The sequence below is a fragment of the Mytilus trossulus genome, chromosome 1 (assembly GCF_036588685.1).
Source record: "Mytilus trossulus isolate FHL-02 chromosome 1, PNRI_Mtr1.1.1.hap1, whole genome shotgun sequence".
NCBI lineage: Eukaryota > Metazoa > Mollusca > Bivalvia > Mytilida > Mytilidae > Mytilus > Mytilus trossulus.
This window is the reverse complement of record NC_086373.1, coordinates 108811069-108822162: the sequence shown is the minus strand read 5'-3', so window position 1 is coordinate 108822162 and position 11094 is coordinate 108811069. Positions and strand designations below refer to the sequence as shown.

At 31.1% G+C, this 11094-nt stretch overlaps 1 protein-coding gene across 1 annotated transcript; it reads left to right on the top strand.

Annotated features, from left to right (window-relative positions):
* The first annotated feature begins 3507 nt into the window (after positions 1-3507).
* LOC134697024 (serine-rich adhesin for platelets-like) lies at positions 3508-8200 on the top strand. Its single transcript, XM_063559044.1, has 2 exons — positions 3508-3773; positions 5617-8200. The coding sequence occupies exon 2, from the start codon at positions 5645-5647 to the stop codon at positions 7373-7375; it is 1731 nt and encodes a 576-aa protein (XP_063415114.1). The 5' UTR covers positions 3508-3773; positions 5617-5644; the 3' UTR covers positions 7376-8200.
* Positions 8201-11094: the final 2894 nt, after the last annotated feature.

The window sequence follows — 11094 nt, the reverse complement described above, 5'->3', positions numbered from 1 at the left end:
GCTATGGCGTTCCATAGTTATATATATATTTTAAAAGTTTATATGTTGCAGTTCTCATTTTGTTATACTACTACTAGATTTCCCTCTCAATAAATGTATACGAATACGACAGTTTTATTTTTGATTCGGTTAACATATAACAAGTGAAAGAGACAACAACAGCTATGTAGCTCTACAATGGGCACCTGAGAGAGGAAGGCCAAAAACTACATGGAGAAGAACAACAGAGAGAGAAAGGAACCAACAAGGATGGACAAGTTGGAACGTAGCCAGAACAGCGGCAAAAGATAGAAAAGGGTGGAAAAGCAGCGTGGAGGCCTTATGCGACTTCTGGCGCGGAGAGAATTAAGGTTAAGGTTAAGGTAACATATAACAATACACACATAAGTTCTTGCGAGCTGTTTACCAAATATAAATAACATATACATAACATTAAAACACAGAACATGCAGATAAGATATATAAGTTGAAAAACCGGCAAAGCATTACTAAGCTATACATATATACCAAAACTGTAGCATAACTAAAACTTGAAGCACAACTAAAGTTGAAATTGAATACAAATAAAAATATAGCACACGTGTTAAAATTAAGGCATACTACAAACATTTAGACCAATGACTAAAAATATGAAATAAAATTGAGAATGGAAATGGGGAATGTGTCAAAGAGACAACAACCCGACCAAATAAAAAACAACAGCAACACATTTTAACCTGTACTATAGATAATTAAGCTGATCTGTAACAATAACATCTCCATGCCTTATATATCATGTACTGTAACTACGACGCTAGATTAAAACTGACGAGGAAAGGTAACACACGACCACCGAAAGCTTTATTTCTGTAGAGCCCAGGTGGTCGTGTGGTCTAGCGGGACCATCAGAGTTGTATATACATGTATATATGTACAACTCGTCTAAACATCCACCCAACAATGTTAGATCTGTAAATTTGCTATATATACGAGTCTAAATTGAAAACTACCTTCAAACCTATGATTGCGTTGGATAAAAACCGCAATTTTTATACGTGTGCATGTATAACAAATTTCGTTGTAGAAGGGTCTAAAAACAGCACTAACAACATTTTCCAAAAGACCAAAAAAGTGAAAAAGTATATTTAAACAAAACGCATTTGACTAACAGGTCGAACAACTGATGTTCTTTAACCCTGTTGACTGCCATTGGCAATTGCCAAATAAAATTGACCACAAGATGTAACAAAATGGATCTTAATATAAATTTAATACTAAACAGAAAGATTTTTACTTGTGGCCACGATGTTATGCCACAAACATAAGGTGTCAATATATTTTTAGTACACCAGATCCGGATTTCGACAATAAATATATATATTATTTTCTAGATGTTTCTGTCGTTTTTTTTTAATTTTGAACATAACTGTTTTTGATGCAGATAGTGAAAGCGTTCCGGAAAACAACTTTCAACCAGTCAGCGGAATTATATATCTATTTTTGATGTATATATTTGCAGATTTAAATGGAAATTGTAGTAAACTAGAATGCTTGAAGTAGATATACAACAGGGATTAAGATTTGACTCGAGGTTCTGTGTATCCACATTATTTGTTCATAGTTATCAAAGGTAACAGGCTTATAATTTGATACGCCTCTCCTTACTCTCGTGAATTTTGGAGGGATTTTGCGACCTAAATGGTTTCATCTGAACCAAAATTGATATTTTGGATTACAGTATAATAATGGTAACTATTTGATAAAACTCCTGTACAGCAATCATTTTTATATTAATCAAACACTTTTTTTAATTTGCAAATATCTTTCACCACTAACCACTGCGTGGTTTTTAATGCGTGTGATTGAACAGCTTAAAACCACATATCAGTTTAAAAATTTAATGACACCTACGGACTAGAAAAAAAATGTATGCACTAATATTGTGTCTGAAAATCGATATTAATTAATAAAGGTGAATACATTTTGAAACATAAATTTAAATGTATTTTTTAAAAATAGGTATATAACCATATGGTTATCTCGTGACAAAACAAATTCACAAACATTGTTAAATTTTTGAAATATATATACTTTATAATTTAGCTGTTTTAGCTTTTGACACCAATGAATTGTGTAAATTGAAGTTGTATGTTTAATAGTGAGTAATAAATGCATTATTGAACAATAAATTTGATAGCTTTACAACTTCAAAACAAATATGATGTATTATTCACGATGTTTAATAAATCATAGAAACTCCTACACTTTAATATTAATTTTTATTTTAAATAAATATTCTGATTGTTTGATAAAAAATGTCTTATACAAATTATTTGTAACTGCTACGCCTTTAATAGTATCTGTGTAGGTTAATTGGTATTACAGGTTATTACAGACAATATACAAGACTATTGTAAGTAATTGATTAGTGTCCGTGTTTTTATCCTCCCCTTGTTAATTTGGTGATTTGTTTTACTTCAATATGTTTGTTTCTTGTCAGCATATATTTTTTGAATAAATGTACAATAATTAATTCATCAATTTAGAAAAGGTTAAGGTTTAGCAAATATTGTAACACCTAACTTAAAAGGATCAACTATCAGACACTGCCAAAGAAAAGTAAACAGCGTAAACAAATGATAATTTGTCAGCTTTAAATCTAACACGGTGCATAGTAGCAACAGTCCTTTGTTATTGGGAATATAATGCATTCACAATAAATAACAAGTAAATTGAAAATAGCGCAGAGTAATAATGCATACCCCCAAAAAATATGAAAGAAACTGATAGCGGAAAAAGTAAGGAAATATAAAAAGCCAGATCTCAGTATTACTGAAAAGAGAAAAACAGGAAATATCAGTAAACACAAATGATCCCAAATCAAACAAACGGAATGAAATCTTTCATATACAGTGCGGGTTCATTACACTAGCATTTTATGCGACTATTATACAAGTGAGAGGTTCAGCTAGCTATACAACCGGGTTTAATTTCATTTTTTCTACAAAAGAAAATGCCTGTCACAAGTCAGGAATATGACAGTTGTCCCTTCGTTTGATGATATTTGACCTTTGATTAGGGACTCTCCGTTTTGAATTTGCCTCGGAGTTCAGTATTTTTCTAATTTTACTATTTAATAAATATTTTCGCTATATGATATTAAGTTACAGTTGGATCTCATAAAACATGTAACATAACACAAATAATTATTATAAGCCTTCCATATAGTTATCAAAGGTATCACAGACTTATAATTTGTTTATAAAGATTTGGTTTTCGGTATTGATTTAAAACCGAAACATCGAATTTGACAAATGAAATAAATATTGGTAACACTCGGCTAATTAAAAAAGGAAAATTACAACACTTGAACAAGATTTTTGTCTAATTTAGTTATTCTTTTAACTTTGTGCCTGCAGCATAAAACCCCGAACATACTAAAACAAGCAGGTTCATTTGTTTCTATTGTATACAATTATGTAACAGCAGTGGCGTAGACAAAACATTTCCCATTGCGGCGCTGCAATACACTCACAAATGGGACAACATCCTGTCTCCAGAACGAGGCTAATCCGGATCTGTAAGCTAGCAGTTGCGTCTTCATTGCCTGAATATTAACTTACGCAACAAACGAAAAAGGAAATCGCACGGATATTTGTTGAAGCGTAAATAAAAGTGAACATACCTGTAAACTTGCCGGCGAATGAACGATGATCTTAGTATATTAATTTTGTAAATGACCTCAATAACATTAAAACAGAATAATTAACTTGCTGAATTTACAATGATAAAGGGTAAGTCAAATATTAATTTTGATTTTGATATTTTCTTTATATTCATTATTACCTTTTAATGCCATCGTTCTTAAGTCATTTTTTATTGTTTCTTTGACATGAATGTTGGTTTCATATCCAGTTAATATATGTATCTATACAGTGTATTTAAGCTATTAAATAAAAAAAATAAAAAATATTACTAATAAATTGAATTAAATTAAATGCCTGTACCAAGTCAGGAATATGACAGTTCTTGTCCATTCGTTTTTGATGCGTTTTGTTTTTTGATTTTGCCATGTGATTATGGACTTTCCAAATTGATTTTCCTCTGAGTTCAGTATTTTTGTGATTTTACTTTTTGAGAGAGAAGGGAAATATATAAATAGACTTGAGAATGTTAACATAATCTACATGTGACAAGATACATGTTTTGTGTGATATGTTTATAGGTACATTCTGCATGACATGTTAACGCAGTCAATCGGATGTACGTTATGTTCATAAAAAAATCCAAGCTTAAAAAACAGTCAAATTATAAGGAACTTGATCGAGTGCTTACTAAGGCTGTAGTTCTACTATACTCCTTCATATACACGTTCAGTCCGACAGTTTAAACAAATGATATTGCAACAACTTGTTAAATAATCACTAACGAATAAAGCAAGAAAAATGGCAGCGCCCTTTATATTCCTTATATAGAAATGAAGGTCAACAGGTTATGTACATGACACTATTAATTATACCTTTACAGAAAATAATAGTAAGTCGGTCTCGACATATTTCTGTCATATCTGTCCTTTGTATTCGTTTTCTTCTTCAGTTTGAAGGCGTTGTCTACAGTTTAGTTATTATAATGCTTATGCTTTTTGAAAAGTAAATTCTGAATTAAGTATTAAAACAAACCAAGGCTTCACGTCACATCTCATCTGTCTACGCACAGAACAGATAGACATGATAGAGTGTAGATATTATCTAATTCAAATGAAATTATTGATGATATAATAATATTTTTATGACAACAATAACAAAAAAGTGTTATTATAATTATTATTATTATTTTTCATTATTACTATTATTATTTAATTATTTTCATTATTTTTATTATTATTATTATTATTATTATTATTATTATTATTATTATTATTATTATTAATTATTATTATTATTATTATTATTATTATTATTATTATCAATTATGGAAAATCCTACTTTCTTAATGATAAGCATTTTTCTCATTCCAGTGCTTGAAGGTTAATATTGATGTTACCCATGTCAATAATGACATATTTTATTTTCTACTTTATGTGTTTTCTTACATTCTGATATAGTCAGCCAACACCTACTAATTTTCATTGTAGATATTTGTCCTAAAAATAGACATATTAAATTACCGCCTTTGTTTTTATCAAAAAAGAATTTCGTCTAAAACAAGCCCCCCCCCCCCCCTTTTTCGTGTTAACAAATAATATGCGTTACCAACGATTTTTTTAAATCATAAGAAGACAGAAAAATATGTCCTTTTATTTCATATTATGATTACTCTTTTTTATTACTTGAGATGGGAATGGACTTCCTTGACGAATACCTTTCATGTAAAGTAATTAATTTTTATAATAAAAATTGTGAGTACTATGAAGTCAGGGTTATAATTTCATCACATACAGCATGGTTTTTTTTCTCGTTTACTTGATTGTTAATACAAATCTTTGTTTGATTAAATATTATTCAGTCTGTACAAGAAAAAAACCTTCTTCTGATTGACAAGTAGTAGACAAAATTCATGTAGATATGTCAAAATCTGAATATAATTATACCACGTGATACCAAATATTACCTTTTATATTGTTATGGTGTCTTTCAGAATAGAAGAACAGAAAAGATAATTAAGAATGATAGACGTACGTGTAATTGTGATCCTTGTTCTCCTTACCTGTCCGCTAGTTAGTATGTCACCCTTAAGAGGGGAAGGTGAAAATGGTGAACAGTGTCCGGGTAATTATTGCTCAATGTTTGAAGGAATTTGTAAAAATGGTGGTACTTGTATAAGTATTGGATGTAAAGGTGAATGTGAGTGTACAAAAGACTTTACTGGACATAATTGTGAAGTTCCAATCACCGCTTTAACAACATTAGCTCCAAAAAAGGAGACTGAAGCTCCTAAAAAGAAGGAAACAAAACCGACTACTGACAATACAAATGAAAAAATGAGTGTCATATTATCGTTATTCCGTATGATGTCTCATCCAAGACCAAAAGTAACGAATCATATCGTGAAGAAAAAAATTGTCATTAAAGTGAGCAACAAAAAAGATAGTGATAAGGATTCACATTCAATTGATCGCACACGAGAAAATTTCCCATCCAGGTTTGAGCCACTATCAGAGAAGAAGCAAGACGAGTCATCAAACGACAAAGATTCTTCAGATCGTCAAAAGGAAAGCCAAAGGACGAAACAAATAAACAAAAGTAACACCCAGGATAATGGAGGTGAATCCGAAAGCAAATCGCTTATCACAGAAAAGGTCGACAAAACAATAGTTTCTACAAGTGAATCTGTTGTAAAGAATGACATTTTTACGGTAGCAAAGAAAATATCTGATAAGCATACACCAGAACTATCTTTAACGACGTCGAATACATTAAAAATCATAAACACTACCCCAACAACAACGACGCAATCAACTTTTGCTGCAATACAAGAACAAACTGTTGCGCAAGTCAGCCCGCTTTTATCAACAACAAATTCAGGCTCAATAACAACAATTCAAAGTACCCCTTCATCAATAATTACAACTCCTGATAAGGTCGTGATAGAAAAACGTGTTAATGAAGACACGCTGACATTTAGTGGAAAGACAAGAAAAGTTGTGCCAAAAGTATTCCATGCACCGCAATGGCGATCTCTCTCACAGGAAACAACAACAGTTAATCCAGATGTTCTACTAGATGGAAAAATAAACGAACAACAAAATCATTCGTCTTTGAATAATTCAGACATTCTGGCACACTTGGCAAATGCTGGAGATAAAGTTTTGAGCTCGACAACCTTATCGAATATGTATCTTACTCATACACTTCTGAGTAAATCACGAATTTTTGTTTCGACTGTTCCAAATAAGACAATAAGACCGGAAAGCACTAAGAAACCTTCGGTAGACAATGCAAGTACACAAAGTCAAGTTCAAATTAATGGTGGGGAAAATAAACAATCAGCAGTAAAGGAGAGAAGTACTTCTATTGATCTGGCTAAAGAAGAAATTGCATTGGCTGCTAAAAGAATTGTAATTGCAAATAGTTTTGTGGTGACCACAACGTCATTACCAACAAAATCGATAAAAGCGGGAAATTTAGGAAATTTAGTCACTAGAACACAACCCCCTTACGTCAAATCAACGTCACATATGTTAAAACAAGGCACACAAAATATGTCAACTAAAACAAGTACAATATTACCAATAACGAATAATTTATCAACAACGACAAATATTGGTATTTTAGGCAACTCGCCAACAACAGTCATGATGTCCACAACGAAATCTCCGTCAAAACTAAGATTAAGAAAATCTCTTCTTTCGCACAATTCTGGGGATATTCAAAATCATAAACGGATAAACTACTAGAAAAAATGTGATTTAATGGATCAAAGAAATCGATTTCCATATGAATGACTGGTTGATGGAGACCAGAACAATAAACGTTATTTGTAATCTGTGATATAACAAAATGACAAATGTGACGGAAATCATTTAGTATGCAGCTAACTTTAGACAATGCTCGTTTATCTTCTGCATGTCTAGCGGGCCTAGACTTCGTAGATATATATATACATCTTTTTTCCATCACATTCCACATTTATGAATCCAAATATGTTTTGTGCAATCATAATAGTATTGTAATTGAGTTTTAAGACTTTTTTGCCAGGTATGTAATCATATTAAAACAGAAAACATTTATTATGCTCATGGCATTTGTTACACCACTTTTTTTAATATAGTAGTAATCAGTAATCCAAAATGCGTCTACTTTATTGTATATTAGGTTAAGTAGCTGTTCCTCTAACTGCGATTTAATTTTATTATCTTTTTAATATGTGAGCTCATTCCTGTTCAGGAATTGTCGAACAACTTTTTTTAATCTATAATAAGACACAAATGTAGCTTCGGACTAAATAGTTAGGTGTGGTATTTGTTTTTATTGGAGTCCTTTCCTTACATCATTGATAAGAGGCTAACTATTGAAGAAAGCCTTAATTCTTTGTAATGTGTATGATATATTATTATGATACATACTTGTCATACATGTTTTGCTAGCTATGAAACCAGGTTTAACCTTTTTTAAACCAAGCTACACTCTTATAGCCAAAATTGTACACGTATGTGAGATAGTAAAATGTCTTTACCAATTTAGGAATATGACTGTTTGATTTTGTCGGGATAATGGACTCCTCCTTATTTATTTACCTTAGACTTCGTATGGATCGGTCTGTTTGTTTCGTGAACACATTGTTGTCAATACAATGGAATTTTATGCAACTGACATACAAATGAGAGCTTTGGCTATCTATAGAACCAGGTATAATTCACCATTTTCTACATAAGGAAATGCCTGTACCAAATCAGGAATATGACAGTTGATTTCCGTTCGTTAGATTAATGTTTCTTCCAAATTTAAATTTACCTTGAAGTTTTTTACATTTAGAGGATTTTAAATTGTTAAATGAGTTCCATTATTTTTTATAAAAGATGACTCCTTAGCATGTTGGCAGTAAATTACGATTCCTAGATGAATATTCCCAACATACAGTATCCTTGTTAATTACAAGACTGCATTCGCATTTTGCTAACAAACGATGTGTGATTATAAATGAGTGTAGCATTCAATATTTATATAAACATATATATTGTAAGACATACATACAGTGCTATTTAGACGTAGATGGGATTGTACTCTATTGTAAGACATACATACAGTGCTATTTAGACGTAGATGGGATTGTTCTTTTTGTTCATTGTTGCTGGCAGCAATATAAATACATTTCATAAAATGTGTCATTATTTCTGATGTTAGTTATTTTTACTTGGCTATTTCCGAGTGTTGTAGTTTTTTCATGGTAATTCCACTGATTGTGTATATGAAGACGACAGTTAAGAGCAGTTTGGTAACTAAATGGACCATGGAGACGATACTTACCCTTCCGGAGCACCTGAGATCACCCCTAGTTTTTGGTGGGGTTCGTGTTTATTCTTTAGTTTTCTATGTTGTGTCATGTGAACTATTGTTTTTTTTTTTTTGTCTTTTTCATTTTTAGCCATGGCGTTGTCAGTTTGTTTTAGATTTATGAGTTTGACTGTCCCTTTGGTATCTTTCGTCCCTCTTTTAGTAAGACCAACAAACATCATCCAAATAGACCTCAGTACAAAACAAGAAAAATCACAAGCACCAACATTTCTACTTTAACCATAGAAAAATATCAGCTTTTGTCAGTAGTATATTATAGTACTACAGAAGGGTGAACACCCAGATATGATCTTAACGTTAAAAAACTTCAGTAAAAAACTTAAAAAATCATTATGATCACTGTCAATATTCCAGTGTTGTCGTGGAAACTATATAAAAAACAACAACAAAAATACCAACCTATAATAATTTTCATTTCTAATTAAGAATTACATCAAACTATATTGAAAACTACGATATTGAAGGGCGTCTGAAGGACAACCTTGTCGCAGTCAGCCTTTTATTAAAAGAAACAGAAAAGGCATGTGTAGTGCATAATAATTGGTTGATGAAAAAATCATGGTATACTGTATTTTCTTGCATTTGTAGTGTATTTATGTATTTTCATGTCTTAATCCTGTACATTTGACAGCCCATTGTATATTAAAAAAAAGAGAAAGCATGGGAGCATTATGTCTCTGGAAAATAGAAAACGGTTATGAAAAATGAAAACAACACGTTCAATAATTTATTGCGTTCGAAGCGCTTTTCTGGATTTACCTTATTCAGGAACGCTCAAAGCCCAACATTATGAATTAAGGCGACAAAAGTTAACGCATGTTCAAATTACTTCCATCGATTATAAAGAAAATAATCCAGGTAACATACAAAAAATGAGGAAAATGCTCATAAAAAATAATTCAATAACAATCAACCGAATAAACAATTTAGTAGGTAAAACATATAAATAAGAACCTGAACACAATATTCCACATGAACTATAAACCAGACACCATGGAATTTAAGGACACGAGAGAGTTAGTTTCAGTCAGAATACTTTTGAATTAAAAAAAAGGCAACAGTAGTAACCTCCAGCTTTATGACAATGATAACAAATATCGCTAAAACACTACATGACAGAAATACAACACAAACACACGCAAGAACTTTTATAACAGAGAAACGCACAAACAAATAATAACATAGTCAACAATACCAAAACACTGAATGACTCGTGTATAAAAATTTAACTAAATTATAGCACACATGTATTGATATTTATGTAGAGGCGAACATTAATTGGTATAATACCAAATCAGCTTCATGAAACAATAGTGTTTTATGCATAAACACATTAAAAGTTTGCTAGAACTAAAAGTTGGAAAACCAAGGGCATCTATAACAATTATATGAAATAATGATCAAATGTACATGATAGAAAACTGGTATTCCATTTATCAAAGTAAACAACAAGGTTCACAGTTTCTATAAATACTTGGCGATGATATGGACTCATGAATATTTTTGGAATTACTATATGATATTATACTTTACATCGTGTGTATTCATATACAGAATATCTATGCGAATATTGACCGAGTCATATCCTCTGCATAATCGGAAAGGTGAAAAGATAAAAAAAAAATGTATGTTTAAGAAGTTGCAAAGTGAAATTAATAAACAAGAGTGGTCAACAGAATTTCATTCAGCAGGCTCTCATTGAAACCAAACAGTATTTGATTTCATAACTTACAACCAACATGCTATTTACACAATAGTTTGATTACAATGATACATGTATGTCAAAGGTAAATTAATTATTTTTTATCTATCTTGTTTTAAACTATACAGTCGTTTGTGCCTGTTTTAGGGGAATTAATGATAACTTGGTTTACCTCGCACGATGTTTTGACAGTTAGGCCACGAACAAAGATGATTACCATTTTTGAGATGCATTTGTCATTGCATGATTTAGCATTAAGATGTCAATTGAAACTTGCATTGATTGACTACTAATCAGTTTTATCTTTGATCTTAGTTTATTAAATCTAAATTAACGAGAATGTCTTAATAAATAATTGATTTATATTACTGTGTATATTCATAAATATAGTTTGTATAT

What these genes read in the sequence shown, in the direction of transcription:
- LOC134697024 (XM_063559044.1), top strand. Translation starts at nt 5,645, where the DNA reads ATGATAGACGTACGTGTAATTGTGATCCTTGTTCTCCTTACCTGTCCG.